The sequence below is a fragment of the Epinephelus moara genome, chromosome 22 (genome assembly GCF_006386435.1).
Source record: "Epinephelus moara isolate mb chromosome 22, YSFRI_EMoa_1.0, whole genome shotgun sequence".
Taxonomy (NCBI): domain Eukaryota; kingdom Metazoa; phylum Chordata; class Actinopteri; order Perciformes; family Serranidae; genus Epinephelus; species Epinephelus moara.
Genome location: NC_065527.1, coordinates 4,063,391 through 4,081,571, shown reverse-complemented (window position 1 = coordinate 4,081,571; position 18,181 = coordinate 4,063,391). Strand labels below are relative to the sequence as shown.

The 18,181-nt window shown below is 42.5% G+C and overlaps 1 protein-coding gene across 3 annotated transcripts in view; it reads left to right on the top strand.

Annotated features, from left to right (window-relative positions):
- The first annotated feature begins 1,053 nt into the window (after nt 1-1,053).
- Nucleotides 1,054-18,181, top strand: part of khdrbs1b (KH domain containing, RNA binding, signal transduction associated 1b) — a 19,910-nt gene continuing 2,782 nt past the window's right edge. The window contains exons 1-10 of one of the 3 annotated variants that reach the window (XR_007569273.1): nt 1,054-1,425; nt 3,439-3,560; nt 4,747-4,863; nt 5,277-5,423; nt 8,959-9,092; nt 11,976-12,216; nt 12,651-12,718; nt 13,079-13,137; nt 14,853-15,041; nt 17,194-17,261. Coding sequence is in view for 1 of the 3 variants with exons in the window: in XM_050035532.1 (XP_049891489.1) it covers nt 1,332-1,425; nt 3,439-3,560; nt 4,747-4,863; nt 5,277-5,423; nt 8,959-9,092; nt 11,976-12,216; nt 12,651-12,718; nt 13,079-13,137; nt 14,853-14,959 (1,089 nt within the window). In the remaining 2 variants the exon portion in view is untranslated. Of the gene's footprint in view, nt 1,426-3,438; nt 3,561-4,746; nt 4,864-5,276; nt 5,424-8,958; nt 9,093-11,975; nt 12,217-12,650; nt 12,719-13,078; nt 13,138-14,852; nt 16,191-16,221; nt 16,239-17,193; nt 17,262-18,181 lie in introns of those variants that run through there. The other 2 variants (XR_007569274.1, XM_050035532.1) reach the window with 2 other exon arrangements.

The following is an 18,181-nucleotide window of genomic DNA, read 5'->3' as shown; positions in this document are numbered from 1 at the left end:
GATCCGTGTCTGTAATTTAGTTTCTATTCACAGACTTATTCTGTTCTATTGACTAGTATGTCTATCTATCTATCTATCTATCTATCTATCTATCTGTAACCGGTGGACTCCAGTGTTGTCTGCAAAGATAAGAGTCCTAGACCTTGGATATCTTCGGAGGCGATCTCTGTTTATTCCTTACATCTCTGATAGCAAGTGGCAAAAACAAAATCGTCCGTCAAACACAGCCATACCAACTCGAGCCCCTACTGAAGCATAAAATGAACTTGAAGGAAGGAGACACCACTTTATAGGTGGGGTACCCCCAAAGGTGAAGGTAGGGGTACAGAAACTGGGTGTCAAATGTTCCACATATTGACTACGTGGGCCTGAGAGTGTCATCTGTAAAAAAAAATTGTGTAATTCTAATACTTAATACTACAAATTTGATTTTGTTACACATATTACTGCTGTATAATTGACCCTGTTACATCTCTATCTATCTATCTATCTATCTATCTATCTATCTATCTAGTTGACAAAAAATGAAATCCATGTTTCACCTGATGTCCATTGACTTAACCCCTTTAATTCTAGAAAACTCTATGGACATCACAGCAAAGATACCTATCATTGATCAGTCCACTCAGGCACCTCTGGCTCTGATACACCCAGTGCTGCAGCGGGGAGTATACACGGGTATATGGGGTATACCCACATTGTTTTCCAGAAAGCCAAAAAGACACTGGAATATATGGGAGGTTAAACCCACCTCATCAAGTACCACTACACCACTGGATACACCTGCAGTCTACACACACCTTTCCACATGAGTCCCCCTCAGAGCAAAGTGATCCCACTGGTGGGGCGTCTCTTCTATCAGTCTGGACCTTTTATTCTACCCGTGCCACACCGTCCAGGGGCACACCCATACCAGTACTGACAATCTGATATTGGGATTATCGCTCCTGGAGGCGGCGCGCATCAACACAGCACACAGTAGGCGGCGTCAGTCCGGAGAACTACGTCCTTCTGAGCTCACTTCCGCCGGCTTGAGTAGGATCACTATTCTACCCGTCTCTCACAGCTTTTGTTCTCCCATTTCCATCCAGTCAGCGCTGCTGAGAAGAGGGAACCAGCCAGCTGGGGAGAGCATCACTGACTCCAAGTACAGCGGACCCGTCCGTCGCAGAAACGCCCGGTAGCCACATGCAAAGCGCCGTCCGCACAGAGGATACGCGGCACTCCGTAGTTACATAACTGGACTACTTCTTTTTCTATTATTGTTGGGCTTTTTTCACGCTTTTTTTTGTTGCACCGAAACTGACTCCCCCCTCCTGTCTAAACTCAAAATGGAGAACGACGAAAAATATCTCCCCGAGCTGCTGGCGGAGAAGGACAGCCTGGACTCGTCGTTTACGCACGCCATGAAACTTTTAAACGCAGGTAAAGTTATATGCTGTTTATCGTTTTGTCTTTCAGGATGTGCTCGTGAGTTGCAGAGCGGCGCCATTCGGCTCGTGAACGCACCCAAATAAACGCGCACCTGCATGGTGCCATGTGTGTGCGGACGGGACGCGGAGTGCCCCGTTAACCGCGGCAGAAACACCGCTTGTATACGTCAGTGACAGGAATATGTGTGTGTGTGTGTGTGTGTGAGGCATGTGGGGGTCATTAGATAATACATAATGAGACTGTAAATAGCCCAGAGCCTTTACAGCACCACAGAGGGAGACACACTTTCAAATAATCATCTCAATAATTTCCGCTTCCTCTCGCGCAGCTGCGACGCAATAACATGTTTGCTTTAAGTGTCGGAGCTCGCGCGCAGTGTCAACTTAAAAACTCGGACTCTTTCCCGGACGAGGTGTTGTCTCTGACGGGCCCCTGTTGAGCTCATTGTGTGGCAGGTGTGTTGCGCAGCATCTCAGAGATGTGCGCCACTCTCCGTGACTCGGGTCACCTCGCCACTTTACAGCCGAGACGCGGCGGCCTCTTGGCGGAGACAGAGACCTTCAAGTGCCGCTGTCTCCGGGCTGCTGTCCTGTAGCTGTGCAGGAGAGGGGACCAAAGAAAAGACTGCCTGTGGTATCAGTTATTTCCCTGTGGTCGTCACCCTGCTCTGAGAACATGTCTTCTTCTATATTAATATTTTCTGTATACATTTTTGGAGGGCAGCACCATCACAGAATATGACCTGTTATAATACAGTGATGCTGTAAGATCATGTACCCGGAGGTGCCATAAGACAGCAATAAAGTCACTACTGAGCAGCACAAATCTTCATAGGAGCTGCTACAGAAAATGAAAATACACAAACATCATTAGGATATTATGGGATAGCTGCTGGGTGCAATAGATCTGCTAGTTGAGAGATTATTTTGTTTCATTGCCCATGTGCTCTCCCAGAGATTGTTCTCCTGCAAGCTGCTTCTTATATGCAAGTGTCTCAGGTGCCTGGTGTGCAGGTTAAGCTGGTCTCTTTGTCTAACAGGACGTGTATAATCTAGTGTCTGAAAATGAAAGTGATGCAAAAAGACAAAGGTTTGACATCCACTGAGGCTGCCTCCATCTGCAGCTGGTGGACTGCGGTGCAGCTGACATGTTTGCACATCGCAGGCTCCGGAGCTGTCATGGCCAGGAGTGAGGAGGTGGTTTGAGATGAAGAGCTGTGATGGTGTTATGGGTGCTGGAGACTTTAGGTGCTGTGCCACATGGACGAGGCGACAGAGGGAAGAGTTGATGGCTTAAAAAAGAACGTAGCTGTGAAAACTGAATATTCTGTACTGTGGTGTGGAAGATTCAGGATCACTGATGAGTCTGACAGTATTTTTGAGTCTTTAGGTTAGCTCGCAGAGGTGATGTCTTCACGTGTCTTATTTTGTCTGCTCAGCAGTGCAACACCCCAAAATACTCTGTTCTGTTCCCTATTAAATAAAGCAACACAATCTCACATCAGAGAAGATGCATGCAGCCTCTGTTGGTGTGAAAAATGGCTGAAACAATTAATTGCTCATCAAAGTCTGTTAATTGGATTAACTGTTTTAGCTCTATTCAAGATGTTGACACGTTCACAAGACGTTGCTCTCACATATACTCCCTCATTATCTTGTATTTATCTGGAGGCGCCACTGTTTAGCATTCAGTAAACACTGATGTCAGTCACAAGATGTCAAGTTGTCTCAGTTAAAATTAGCCTGAAAAGCGAAAGTGTTTCTTAGATGTCTGGGATCTGTCGAGCTGCAGTTGGAACAGCTGCTAAATGTAACTTATGTGTCTAAAAATAGGACGATTTTCAACTGAATTTTGCAAAGTTTGAACTCAGACACTGACAGCGTGTGACCTGCAAATCTCTAAGTCAATACTTTCTTAATCATGTAAGTGCAGAAAAATGCTCCTCATTACTGAGATGTACTGTGAATCCTGTTTGCCTGAACCCAGCTGCCTCTCCCCTTCTAGAAATTGATAGAATCCAGAAAGGCGAGACTAAAAAGGAGGCAGAAGCATACCTGGACCTTTTCACAACAAAGAACATCAAACTTAAGGAACGAGTGCTCATACCTGTCAAACAGTACCCGAAGGTGAGCCCCTGTCTTTCTCTCCCCTTCTTCTTCTGTCCTCTTTTTTCTCTCCCCCGTGAACCCCCCTTGATTTAATTTATCCTGCAGCCGGGTTTCAATTACACAAAGCCATGGGGTTACTTTGGAGTCTCAAATTACTCCTCTCAACCTTGATCTTTACGCCCTCGAGTATAATTACAGCCGATACCGGCGTGTTTTAAAATATCATAAAAAAAAGATCAAAATGTTAATGTAACTCTGGGTAGGATGGCTCTGTATTGCAGAGGAGATTCAGTCTGTGGAGTGAAGTCTTACTTGGCTTTATCATATAACCTCAGGTGTATTCATCCATAGCAGTTCAATCTATATCTGGCTCACACATTTGGCTACATTGATTTTCAGGTGGTTTATGACGTTGGAGAAGGCATGTGAGGGCATAAACTGTCCTGTAAAACTCACAGAGCACATTGCCAGTTGCATAATTCTTCATTTGCATGTTGTTGAATTTATTTGCATCAGTTGGAGTCACCTAAAGTTTATATGGCAGCTGTCTAAAGCCTGTTGTGTAACTTTAAGGATTCGGCTTGCCTTCTGATGTTGACGAAAGTTGGGAGACGCCGCTTCTTTAAGATTTTAACAAGAATAAGATGTATAGACGCGGCCCCATCTGGAGCATCAGATCAATATGATGTAGGAGTCTGGTCTGCCGGGTAAGGCAGCCTTCTGATCTTTAGAAGCCTGTCTTAGTTTGCCAGATTTAGTTTTAGTCGGTACATCAGTCAGGCAGTGTCAGGGATGACAAAGCTAATGAGTGGTTTCAGATTACAAAAGCTACTTTTACAGCTCCAGGAGGAATTGCTTCCTTGGGGGCAACACTTTGCTAAATGTGTTTAGCAATGACAGCTAATTGTAGGACACATCATATACACATGGTAATCACTCTGCTCCAAGAGTGAGGAGGTAAAGATAGCAGGTTTTGATCACGACTTGGTTCTGGCTCAGTGCTCGGATGATTGTGGTGAATAGTAACTGACGGTGTTCCAGCCCTCAGGGGCTCGTATCGACCCTCTCTGCTAAATCTACTACTTAAGGCTGCAGTGTGTGCAACAGGACCCCTGACAGTGATTGCTCCTTCACTCTCTTGGTATTAAACTCACCTCTGCTTTGATTGTCAGGCTAATTTTCTCCTGCTTTGTTTTGCTATTAGTTCAATTTCGTGGGGAAGATTTTGGGACCTCAGGGCAATACAATCAAGCGTCTGCAGGAAGAGACCGGAGCCAAGATCTCTGTGCTGGGCAAAGGATCCATGAGAGACAAATCCAAGGTAATACACTCTCTCTCTCACACACAGACACATACACACATCTGGTGTTACACACCTGTGAGAAGGGTACCTGAAGCCATAACACATCTGGCCTGTACTTGAGAGGGATGTCAGGCAGCGAGCCCAGATGGCGTCAACTGGCAGGATAGCTCAGGTGAACGTAAACGTAAAGCCAAGGGCATCCACGCTCTGCACATCTGTTCCAGGAATCTTCAGGATATCCCGCTAAACCTATTATCCACCACTCTGATGTAATTATTAAGCTATATAAAGGAAGGGAATACCACACCTATGCTCGCTGCCCTCTGAGGCGGGTGAAATGCGATTACTTCCTGCATAATTCATTTCATCTTCAAGTTCGCCACATGCTCTCGTTGACTCCCTGACCGTGTGTGATGTTGCCCTTGTCTCAGGAGGAGGGGCTGAGGAAAGGCGGAGAGCCCAAGTACGCCCACTTGTCCATGGAGCTGCACGTATTCATCGAGGTGTTTGCCCCCGTGCCGGAGGCCTACTTGCGCATGGCACACGCCATGGAGGAAGTCAAGAAGTTCCTGTTTCCTGTGAGTCTGACTTTGCTGCATTGATGTGCTTCTGAGTGCTGCATTTAACAGAGGAGAAAATCGAGAATAGCTGCAATATTTTTGACCAAAAACCTTGATATCAATATTGCAGCTATTCTGGGGTTGAGTATTAGTGCTTCCACAAAATATTTACACAATGAGATTTTTGATAAATAATCATCAGTAATGTGGATATAAGGACTGAGTGGGTAAAGGCAAATGATAGAACAACCAAAACAGTCTGTTAAGTTTAGAAAATCACATCACTTTACTGTAATACAGCCTTTAAAACCAGAAAAACACAACAGAGTATCACGATATCAAAAATCTAAGACGATATTACAGCTCGACAATTCATCAAAATATTAACAAAACTGCAATATGACCCGGCAAAATATCCAAATTGCAGCAGCTGCATTTTTTGATTAAGGTGAAATGTGTCACAACATACCATTATTAATAAAGTATTGTGGTGTTACAGAGATGCACCAGCCGACAAATTAATTCCAGATGTAAGGGAACGTGCTCGTCTGGTAACGGCCTCAGCGAAAATCACGTCATTGTCATTTGTATAATATTGTCAGTGAAAATTAAATGCAAAAATTACTGTTCCCACTGAAATTGCAACGTATATCACAAACACTTTAACTGTCAGAATAATCACGACAAGATTTTAATTTTTTTTTGGCATATGGTGCAGCCTTTGATAACATCTAGTCTCAAATCACGATATCGTTATAATATTGATATATTGCCCAGCCCTATCTAAGAGTAATTTTTTGTCATTAATAAACAGCTGATTATGTATTCCATTAATCATTTACACTTAAAAATGTCAACAATATTGACAGATCTTTCATTTGTAAAACTGTAGAAGGAAAATTTTGAATTTCTAATTGGAGAAAATGGTTAAATTAGATTTGTTTTATTTTCTGTCGGCAAATTTTCTGACGAGTTCTCAGCTTAATCCTAAAAATTGAACTCTCATTAGCCCAATATTTTCTCTATTAATTGTTTGGTTTATAAAATATTAATTTGATTATTGCGAAAAATGCCTCTTACAGTGGCCTTAAAGCCATAGTTAATAACTGTCACTGTATTCACACAGCACTATGTGAGACAGATAATCTGTAAGAAAAAAAAAACTATATTCCTCTGCCTACTCTATTATCTTGCAGCGCCTCTATGGCCTCACCGCACATGAACGAAAACAACCAATCAGAGCGGAAGAGTCTCTAATGCAGCTGTCAGTCATGTCAGTCGCTGATCGGGAACTGCGGTCAAACTGTCAAACGAGGCAGCGCTCATCAAGTATGAATCAAGATTCTGTCACTGAGTCGCATATTTCTCACCTCACATGTTTCAGAAACAGATTTTAGTGACTGTTGAACTGTAAAATGAGAGAGTTGGTCCGGCTGGTGGGCGGTGCTTAGCACTCCGGGCAGTTGTTTCCAACATGGCAGCTGTGTCACTTTGTCATTTTACACAGATTTATACAGATTTGATCAGCAGTTTGAACGCGGTTAACGAGCAGTGACTGACAGTGGGTTAGTGGCTCCTTGGCTCTGATTGGTTGTTGTTAATTTGCCGCAGTGGATTCTAGCAGATAGAAAGAGGAGCAGGGACATGATTTTTTCCACGCTGTCTCATGTTCTTTCAGAATAAAGTGATAAAGTTATTTTCATAAACGTTACCAGCTGTAGCTTTAATCCCAAAGCTGATGTGTTCAGATAGTTTGTCTCATCAGCAGCCTAAACCTTGAAAACGATTGAATCACTTTCACAAAGGACAAAGAAAAACACCAGATCGTCACAACTGAGCAGCTGAAATTGGGGAAAAGATTGAAAAAGGTTGAGAAACCCCGCTGAAAGTGTTCCTTGGTAATTGACTGACGGCGTGCCTCTCAGAGAGGTGGAGCAAGTCGCAGCGTGTAACTAAAGAAAGCAACGTAACGTAAAGCAGCTTAATGGGACGAATCAGGTCGTTTGGACTGTGTCGGCAGGTCACCCCTTCATCTCACTCTCCTCCATGTCTGTCCATCACTGTGTCTCTACCTGAGTCCCATTCATTAGGGAGCGAAGAGAATCAGCTTGGAGATGTGGAGCTCCCAGACAGATATGTGGCAGAATTCACCCCGCGCGGCCCACGCTTACTTTATTAGTTTTGTGCTGAGAGATTCTTGAGCGCGGGCCAACCCAGTCTGCTGCCGAGCCCGGCTGAAACCCACAGCGCTCTAACAATGGCTCGTGCCAGAGCAGGCCAGTAGATGCCCACATTTTTTAATTAGTGTGCGGGGTGCTATAGAAGAAAGAATCATTCGGATCAAAGGCGAGATGAATGGGCTGATGAACCAGTCGTGATGTTGGTATTGCAGCGTTATGTAAAAAGCCGTTCCCTGCAGAACCTGTCGCTACAATTTAAGGCCCTAATCTGTCAGGCTTGACGGCCTTCATTTGGAGCCGTGCTATATTTAATAAATGACTCAGAAAATGGGTGGATGTGATTTGTTGGTGAAATGTTTTATGTATTACCTGTACTCCTCCTCAGGTATTCCAGAAGGCTTCGACTCTTTTGTTCTTCCTCATATTTTTAATATCCGTATATGTCTTTTAATGTAAATGCAAAAAGCGTAGCCTTGATCCCTTTGAAGAGCTCGCGGATCCTTTTAGTTCTCGACACTGACACTCTTCTTCTTTATATTTTCTATAGTATGCAAAGTCTAAAGAAGCTTAATTAATCTAAACACCTTGACGGGTAAAGACATGTCACCACAGCGGCTTGTTAAATGCAGCTGCAGTCACACGGCTCCCCGCCTGAGATGAATTTGTAATCAGTCAAGTGGCTTGTGTTTGCTTTTTTGCTGCAGATAAATTGAAAGCTGCCGTCTGCGCTGCATATTGTAGCACCCACCTTCTTTTTCACCATCATTAGAGCTCGGTCACCATTCCAGGGACTGATTTATGAGCAAGAATTGATTGGGTCACGGTGCAGCCCTCGAGATTGCTCCCCAAAGAAAGGCGGTGGATCGTGTTGCGGGATTTGTGCTGCTCAGACAGGCAGCCTCACTAATCCAGCCCAACTTATTGTTTTTTTCCGGGGCTGGAATAAGGTAACCGTTGATGCAGTCACACCAGACTTGTCAAGAAGTGCAGGGAGAAGTGATTTACATTTTGTGCATGACTGAGAGGCACAGGAAGGCAGCGAGTGTGGATGGATGCTTTCCAACCTCCCACATCCACGACCCCCCCTACCCCCTTCTCTTTAACACTGAGTCACCGAGACTTTTTCTTCCACTCGCTCTGTTAGCCATTAGGGGGATGCCGTGTTGCAAGCAGCGCTGTAATTGTGTTTCACTCTATTCATCGTTCGTTCTTCCAAGCCGCCTCCATTTCTTCCTTCTTCTCTCTTTCTGTGCTTTTCATCTGTGCACCTTCACTTTGCCATGTCATGTGCTCCTGTTTCTCACCCCCTCTCTCCTCTTTTTATTTTCTTCCTCTGTCTGTGTGTGTGTGTGTGTGTGTGTGTGTGTGTGTAGGATATGATGGATGATATCTGCCAAGAGCAGTTCATGGAGATGAGCTACCTGAACGGAGGCCAGGAGCATGGAGCCAGAGTCCGAGGGGGCCCTCCGGTCAGGGGCCGCGGAGTCCCTCCTGGTGGAGCACACAGGTGTGTGGAAATGCACGCACACACACACACACACACACACACACACACACACACTGAGTTTCTCATATAACAGCTGCTAGGTCACTGAAGAAATACAAAGACACTGTTGTTCATCCACTACCATATATATATATGTATGTATGTATGTATGTATGAATGAAAATGCTGAGCAAGGCTGGAGGCAGAATTATATTTACTCCTTATTGTGTAATTGTGCAGTTTTCTGTGTATTTATGCTGAGGAACATTTTGTAGAAGCATCTTTGACTTAAGATACTTCTGATTCGCTGAGAACATGGTACTTACCGTTAGGAGAAACAGCTTTAACTGTGAGTTAAAGAAATATCAAGGAATCTAAATCAATCTCTGGCCACAGAACATCCCAAAGGTCCCTAAATTGTTCCTTCACGTTTTGTTTCTTGTGTACAAATGTGAAGGATCATGTGGTACAAATGTTTTAAAATAAAAAATTGTTGAAAAAAGCTTGATATTTTGGCAAAAAAGCCTACTTGCTGTTTTGCTGCAAGTTAGATAAGAGGCTCAACACCACTCGCAGATCTGTATGGTGTATCATAGCTGGAGCTAGTAGGCCGTTAGCTTAGCTTATCACAAAGACTGAAAACAGGGGAACAGCCAGTTCAACTCCGTTACAAATTCCACCTGCCAGCAACTTGACAGCTCTCTAAGAAACATTAGAGGTGGAGGAAAAATAGATTCACTTATTTTTTTCTATCTTTTTTTTTTAAATTGATTTTTTAAATCCATAAATCTATTTAATTCAAATGCGGAAGGAGGAAGAAGCGCTTCCTCAAACCGAGAAAGCACGCAAACAGCAGACGGTCCAACGACAGACTTTCAGCTGCTTGAATAGCAACTCAGATTTAGCTAGCCCGGCGCAAACTTTCTGTTGCTGCCAGTACACACGTTAGACCCAGCCCGCTATGGACCCCAGCACTAGGGTTTGCGTCGGCTAAATTCAAGTTGCTGCAGCTGCTACTGAGTCCGTCTTCAGTAGTCTCCTCCAGGCAAATAGTCTCCTGGCATTAGGGAGAGTCAGTGGGACTGCGGGGTGGCAAGCTAGTTAATTCTTTTCTCTAATTTGTGGTCTGATAAACAGAAAGGGGGGAGCAAATCAATGCACTGAGTGCACCTCTACAACCGAACAAGATTATACTCATTTTAAATACTAATAATCAAAAATAAAAAACAAAAATTTAAAAACAAATCAGTGGCGGTGCGTGTTGATATTGTTGCAGGCACCACAGATAATTCAATGTATGGAAACCACTGTGTGTTCTATGAGCAGGGACGGCTAAATGTACCACTTTAAATTTACTTCCAAAAACATGTTTTATTCAATTTGTTGTACATGTAGTTTACATTTTAGTAAGTAAGTGAAGTTTTTTTTAGGGATGCACCGAATATTCGGTAACTGAATATATTCGGCCGAATAATTGCAAAAAAACACACATTCAGTATTTGGTGGAATAAGTGAAAAGCAAGGCCGATTAATAGCGCTGTGTTTTGATAACGCAATCAAACAGCGTGCGGTGACGGACGGAGTAAAATGTCGGGTGTGGGGATATTTTACTCCGTCTCTCACCACACTCGCATTTGCGACTAAAAATAGTTTTGTGCGAGCAAAAGAAATCATTCAGGAACACGCTGTGTGAGTACAGATTTCAACCAGCAGCAGAAACGAAAGGCGAATCCTGCCGGTTGTGGGTTGAACAGGGGTCACAGACACGGACAGGAATGTATTCCTGTCAAATAAGGCGGCCAGAGTGCTCTGCGGCGCAAGATAAGGCTTAGCGGCGATGAAGAAGTCCGGCTCCAATAACATCCTCTTCTTGGCGTCATGACTGCCCAAAAGTACCTGGACAGCCGAGCCGTGGCGGCACACAGGCTGGTTGATTTTTATTTTATTTATTTATTTTATTTTGATCCCCCCTATGTTCATCACTTATTGATGCTGTTTTTGAAGTATGAATAAGTCAATAAGTAATTTATTCCATTGAAATATTAGTGATGTATTATAGAAAAGTGATTTATCTTTTTATAAATGACAAAAGGCACATCTGCCTCATTTTCGCTGTGGTATCCTGATACTACTCAGAACCGTGATATTTTCATTGGTATCGTACAGTGGGTCCCAATTTTGGTACCGTGACAACACTAATCTGGAGGGGGTTCATCTGCAAAAACTAATGAAAAACTAAACAACGATATTTGGTATTTGGCCAAGCATTTAATTTTATTCGGCTTCGGCCAAAAATTTTCATTTCGGTGCATCCCTAGTTTTTTTATGAGGCACTTCTCACAGAGCAAGGTTACAAAGTGCTTAATGGAATGAAATAGTTAATAATAAGACCATAGAAACAGTAATTAGCTTATTTTACACTTTTCTATGCAGTATATGTTCCTGCTGAAATATCAGACAGAAAGACGGACTTGTGATGTGCATTGTTTCTGGGGATATGTCTCGTGATGTACAGTCTCTAGAAGTGTATGATTCAACTTTTCCCCAGGGTCTAGTGTTAAAATTGTGAACAAAAAATCATAATATCATAGCACTTAAATATTCAAAATACGTATTGAATTGGCACACAAGTATACAAATAACTCCAGCCCTAATAAACATGTTATTGAAACACAGGAGATGTAACAGATTTTGTTGCCCTCGGACAGATCGGGTGAAATTGTTTTCAATTTATTTCTTTATGCTAAGCTAAGCTAGTTTAGCTTCATACAGAGGCATAAGAGTGATATCGATCTTCTCGTCTAACTCTTGGCAACAAAGTGAATAAGCAGCGAACAAGTTCCTAAAATGTAGAACTTTTCCTTCAAGTGGAACACCGTATAAACTCAGCGTTCTCTTCTCCAGGGGGAGGGGAATGCCTCCTCGCGGTGCTCCTGCCAGGGGAGGTGTGGCTCGAGGCGGCCCAGCCAGAGGTGGTGCCGTGAGAGGCGTCCCAGCAGGCCGAGGAGGACCCCCAGCAGCACCCGCCAGGGGAGCCTCAGCACCGCGCGCCAGGCCCCCAGCCGCCGGACCCCCCCAGAGGATGGCGCATCCACCCCCCCACCAGCACACCCCTGCTGCAGCTGCTGAGAGCTACGAGGAATATGTAAGTACAAGACGCAGAGGAGGGTCGGTTTAGTTTATTCATTTAGTTTGTATGTGGACGTCCTCAGCACAGTTATTCATGTTTTTATCATTCAAACAAGTTTAATCAGGAGAAGGTGAGAACTGTGAGGAGTAAGTAGTGCAACAGCCAAAAGATGAGTTTATCTGTGGAACGTGACTGCGTCAGATTTGACGTGGCTGAATCTGACCTCACCACTCGTGTCTCCTCTGAATCAGATTGTTCTTGGCGCTCTGTTAGCTTTGAGCTGCTCGTCCGTCAACACAGAAACAAGTGATTTCGGATGCTCGAGACATAAGGGGAGCGTGTCTGCTTTAGTACAAGTGTAGTACTTTGGGGACATCTTGACATTCATGATTCATGAACAAGCCTCTCCCGATGTCTCACTCTGTGTCTCTGTTTCCTCCCCTCTCCAGGGCTACGATGAGAGCTACACAGACACGGCCTACGAGTCATACGACAGCTATTACAGTCAGCCGCAGGCGTGAGTGATTCAGACGTCTCTTTGGTTTTCACCTGCTCCTCTCAAAGTGCACACACGTTGCCTAGTTGCTAGTTTCACTCAAAGGAATTTGAGAGCAGCAGAAACACTTTTTAGCCACTCTGCACAAATTCAGCGCTGATGGTACTTCATGTTTCACGCTTTGGATGGCGGTGTTATTTAGGAGAACCAGCCGGGACTAAGATGTTTCATGCTACAGAGCCAAGCTTTGATCTTATTCATGGAAGCCAATTATCATCCCCCTAGACATTACAGTCAGCAGCTACTTGAAGTTTTTCAAAGATTAAAAGTGATGTTTTTCCTTCTTCTTCTTCTTCTTCTCTCCCTGTTTTTGACCATCAGAGAGCCAGAGTACTACGACTACGGACATGGAGAGACCACAGAGTCATATGAGTCATATGGTGAGGAGAAACTTTATTCACTGTCAACAAGGATGACCTCATTTTTACTGTTAAAGAGATGCTGAATTAAAAAGTGCGCTCAAAAAAGTTAGCAAAAAACTTTATTTTTAATTGTATTTTATTTGTATTTTTATTTTCTAGTCGTGTCGTATGCCTTATTTCCCTACGCAGTGGAATGAATACATTTTTATTTATTGATTGGTTGACTGATTTGCATAATGTGTTCAGAATTTGTGAGATTCAGGTCTAAAAATATCAACAGCCCATCACACTGATCTTATTGGAGCAGGATGTAAAATTGATTTTAAGGATTACAGCTCAGCCGAGGAGCACGCTATGAATGTTTACAGGGTTGGAAAACCTGCCCGGAAAAGCCATGGAATTACAAGAAATCATTAAAAGTCTTGGAAATATGTGTGTAGGGTAATCTTTTGTGGATAACCTTCCATGTATGTATATGGCTGCAACTAATGATTATTTTTATTGTCGATTAATCAGTCGATTATTTCTTGGATTAGTCGACTAATCATTTCATCAAAAAATGTGTTAAATGTTGAAAAATGTCGGTCTGTCTCTTCCAAACCCCAAAATGATGTCATCTCATGTTTTGTTTCGTACTCACAAAGGGTTTTAGTTCACCGTCATGGGAGAGTGTGTAAAGCTGCCAATATTTGAACGTGAGAAGCTGCAATAAGAGTATTTTGGGTACTTTTATAGTACTTTTCTATGAAAAATGATTCAAACCGATTAGTCGACTACGAAAATAGTCACTGATTATTTTAATAGTCGATCGTTGCAGCCCTAGTAATGTAACAAAACAGCAAATTTATTTTCTGGAGCTGTTGACACATGACATAGCCCTAATATGTGTCAATGTGTGACAACATTTTGTTTACTATCACGTATGTGTCTTCATTTTCTCGCCATGTTCTTTCTCTCCCGTCATGTACGTTAGCTGGCTGAAATTATGTTTGAATAGAGTCTGAATCTTTGAAAAACGCAGGGCAAGAGGGGCAGGATTTTTTTTATTATGGGTCCTTGAAAAGTCATGGAAAGTTTTAAAATTGTTAATGACAATTTGTGGGAACCCTGTGTTTATATCTGGCACTGTAACAAGCTTGAGCCTCTTGTCCATGAGTAGATGCATACTTCCTTCTGCGCGGCGATACGGTTAGTGGGTGTGGTTCAGTCTGTGGATTATCTTGAGTGACCAGGTCATGATTTCTGGAAAGAGGCATTGCTGCTGAGTTTTTGCTGCTTTGAGCACCACAAGCTGAGTGCCATCTAGTTTCATTACATTGGAGAAAAGGCGGACATCTCTACGGCCGATATCTGCAACACTCGGCAACTCACACCAAAATAGTCTAGACTGATAAATAGCTCTACAGGTGAGAGGAAAGATGTATTTTAGGGGGTGGACTGTCCCTTTAAAGGTTCCCTGTAGGTTTTGACCACTAAAAGTGACCGTCTCTGTTTTACTTGTGTTGGGTGATGCCATAAACAGTCCTGCCATTGGTTTCACTTTATTCCAACCCATTTCTTCAACAAGGATACACACAATATATTTTGGTGAGAACCACTGAATGTAAATTTTATTAACAAGGAAACTTCACAGTGTCCCTTTAAAGTCCACTGACCCAAATCGTTTTGTGTAATAAAAGTTGAAGTGGTTTGAATCGATATCTAATAGTATTTTTTGTGTGTGTTCTCTCCAGGCCAGGATGACTGGAACGGGACCCAGCGACCAGCCGCAGGGAAGGCCCCTCCCCCCTCCAGAGGTGCCAAGACGCCTTACCGGGAGCACCCATACCGACAGTACTGAAGCGGACTCACCACCCTTAACGTGTCGCCCTGACTACCGCCTGTCTACCACGGCAGCTCTCGCTTTAAGCAGCCCGACAAAAGTAATTGTCCGTTTTGTCTTTGGTTTGGTCTTTTCCTTCACTGGACTTTATACGAGAGAGAGCAAATTGGGAACTGAAAATCGGAACTGGTTTTTGAGATTTGACCGCAAACCCCCTCCCCTGACCCCCTACTCTGTCGCACCAACCAACCAACCAACCAACCAACCAACCACCTAACCAACCAGCCACCAACCCCCAATTAGACGGGTTAGCGATGAGAAGTTGGCGTCCTTCTTTTGTTCTTTTTCATTTGAATTTTAATTTATTTTGCTGTATTTTTTTCTCTGACCCTTTTTACCCCCCTCTGGCTTTTTTTGCATTGTTGATCTTTAATTTTTTTTACTGTTTGGGAGTAGTCATTTCTAGTGGAATTAGTGGCTCATTACCCACTTGTCTAAGGAATCTATTTTAATTGTTTTTAAATACAAAGAATCTGTCGAGGGTCAGTTGCAGATTCCCATTTAGGCTACATTTCAAAATTCTGTTAATATAGCCAAATAAAAGACCTTTTAAACTTTCAATTATGTAATATAGAAACAAAAAAACAATCTTAAATTAAGTGAAGGTTAAAGAATCAATGTTAATGGAATCAGTACAATTCATTCTTGATGATGGTTTGTTTTTAAATAGTTCTAAAACGTTGTCCATTTAGACTTAGGCAGCAATATTTGTCATTGTACTTAGAGTTTTGAAATATAGCCCTAATAGACACTGTTGAGATGGACTGTCCTCATATCCTCAATTTGTTATACATGTTAAAAATTAATTTTAAGACTCTGAAGACAAAATGTTTGTTTAATGAGCACACGGCCGAGAGACGGCCTCGTGTTATGCTAACGACAGTTCAGGTCTTCATTTTGTGATCTGATTCTCTATAAACTGCATGCACAAAGTACACAAAGAAGGATTGGGACAAAAATCTCCACATGGGTCTTCTCTTTCTACAGAGAAGGGATCCTGCAGCTCAATCCGAACTCTTGTACATATTTTAAAACATCCTAACTGTACTTATTCTGCCACTAGTATCTGTACCCTCTCCATAAAATGCATTATGCTACATGTGTAAGCTTGCCTAAATAGGTTACTAAATCTGTCCAAAAGATGTTTTGCAGCAGTTTGTCAATAAAGCTTAGTTTGTTTTTTATGAAACTTAACTTGCTTTATTTGTTTCCTGTCCTAGTAAAATTCTGAAATGGCCTTTTTTAAACAACCTTCAGCAGTCAGATGTAGGTGTTTTCCTTTGTTTCTCATTCAAAAGCGCATTTTAAATCTAAATGAATGTATTGACGTCTGAAGACTTTAACCCTACTAAATGATGTCTTGATTGATTATCAAAAGAGCACAACTTATTCTTTCTCTCTCTTTCTATACTTTTTAAAAAGGACCCAGAGGTAAGACCTCTAAAATAACCTGGATAGCTTCCTAATGTGTATAGAGTTCTAAAGCATTGAATGCCTGGGTATGTATAAGACTTTTTCAATCCTCTTACCTGTGGTCGTAATCGTTAATGAGAATTGCTTTCATAGCATCTGAAAATTAACTGAATTCAAACCACCATTCAGGTCTAGGCTTCATTGTCATGAATGACGCTGGCGCGATGGCTACTTTAGTACAGAGTAATGGCAGTGCAATGGAGAGGATGGTTATAACCTAGAGAACTCCACTGTAAAGGTAACCTAACCCTAAATGTTTAATTTCGTAGTGTGTTTATCCATTGACATAAACTTGCTGGTAAATGCGTACAGTTTCTTAAAATATCATTACAGTCATGGCAACAAAAAAGAATCACCTCAAAAGTAAGACAAACGTAACTTCCAATATCATACAGTAGTGGATTTTATGTACCAAAATAACTGTTCTGTGTACTAACAAAATCTATTAGAATAGTGTTAATGCAACTCTTGCTAAAATGAACAAAGCCAAATCTGTGTCAATATCTTCTGTACAGTTGAGCTGCTGTTACTTTTTTTATTTGCTGTGTAAAGGTTGCTTACTGTAATATTTAAAATGTTCTGCCTGTACAAAGTTATCCAAAAAAAGAAAGCTTGAGTTGCATGAGCATATCTTCTCCTGTAGACATTGCATGATCTGTCTCAAGTTTCTCCCAGTGTTTTTAGACAGGGTATTGATTTGGGCTTTGTCCTTCCTTCAGGCACAGCTATCGGTCACTGAGTGCCCGGAGACTGACAGTCTGCTGAAGTGAGACCGTACAAACCTCAGGTTGGTCCGCCGCACCTATTTCTGTTTCCAAGAGTCATACTCCTGCTTTCTGCATGCTTCAGCACAGCAACTTACGGCAAATGTTTTCCTCTTTACCGACGGCAAGCTTAAAGGGATAGGTCGGATTTTTGGAAGTGGGAATATATGAGGTTCTTATCCGTAGTTACATACGGTAGATGTCGGTCAACCCCCCCAGTTTTGAGAGGCAGGCTGGAGTACAGACAGGGAAGCTGAGCAACGTACTGCTGTGGACGAGGGCAGCAACGAAATTTATTCCAGCTACTTGTAAAAGTCCGAGCTAAAAAGTCAGTCAGTCAGTTAAACAGGGTTCCAATGGTCATAGAAAATCTGGAAAGTCATCGCAAGTTTCACAGTCATGTTCTCCAGGCCTGGAAAAGTCATTGAATTAGTAAAAATCATTGAAAGTTTTGGAAATGTTATGGAATTTTGTTGTGTGTAAAGAAATTGTTACGATAATCTTCTGTGGATCGGTACACGTAATCTAACATAATGGAAATGTATGTGTTGATGTGTTACGTTTTGTTTAACATCACGTTAGTTTTGTCGTTTTCTCCCATCCTGTGTACAAGCAAGCTGAAATTATTTTTTAATAGAGTTTGAATCTGATGTTTGAAAAACGCCCGGCAAGTAGGGCAAGAGAAAAAAATCCTCATTGTGGGTCTTTTAAAAGTCATGGAAAAGTGTGGAATCTTTGTCCTTGAAAATGTGCGGGAACCCCCGTTAAAGTGTACGCTATATTATTTACCTTTCTGTCAGACAGCCCGTTTCGACAGGGAAGCTGTTAACGGCTTCAGTTCCCCCTTCATGATCTTATTAAAGGGATAGTGCACCCAAAAATGAAAATTCAGCCATTATCTACTCACCCATATGCCGAGGGAGGCTCAGGTGAAGTTTTAGAG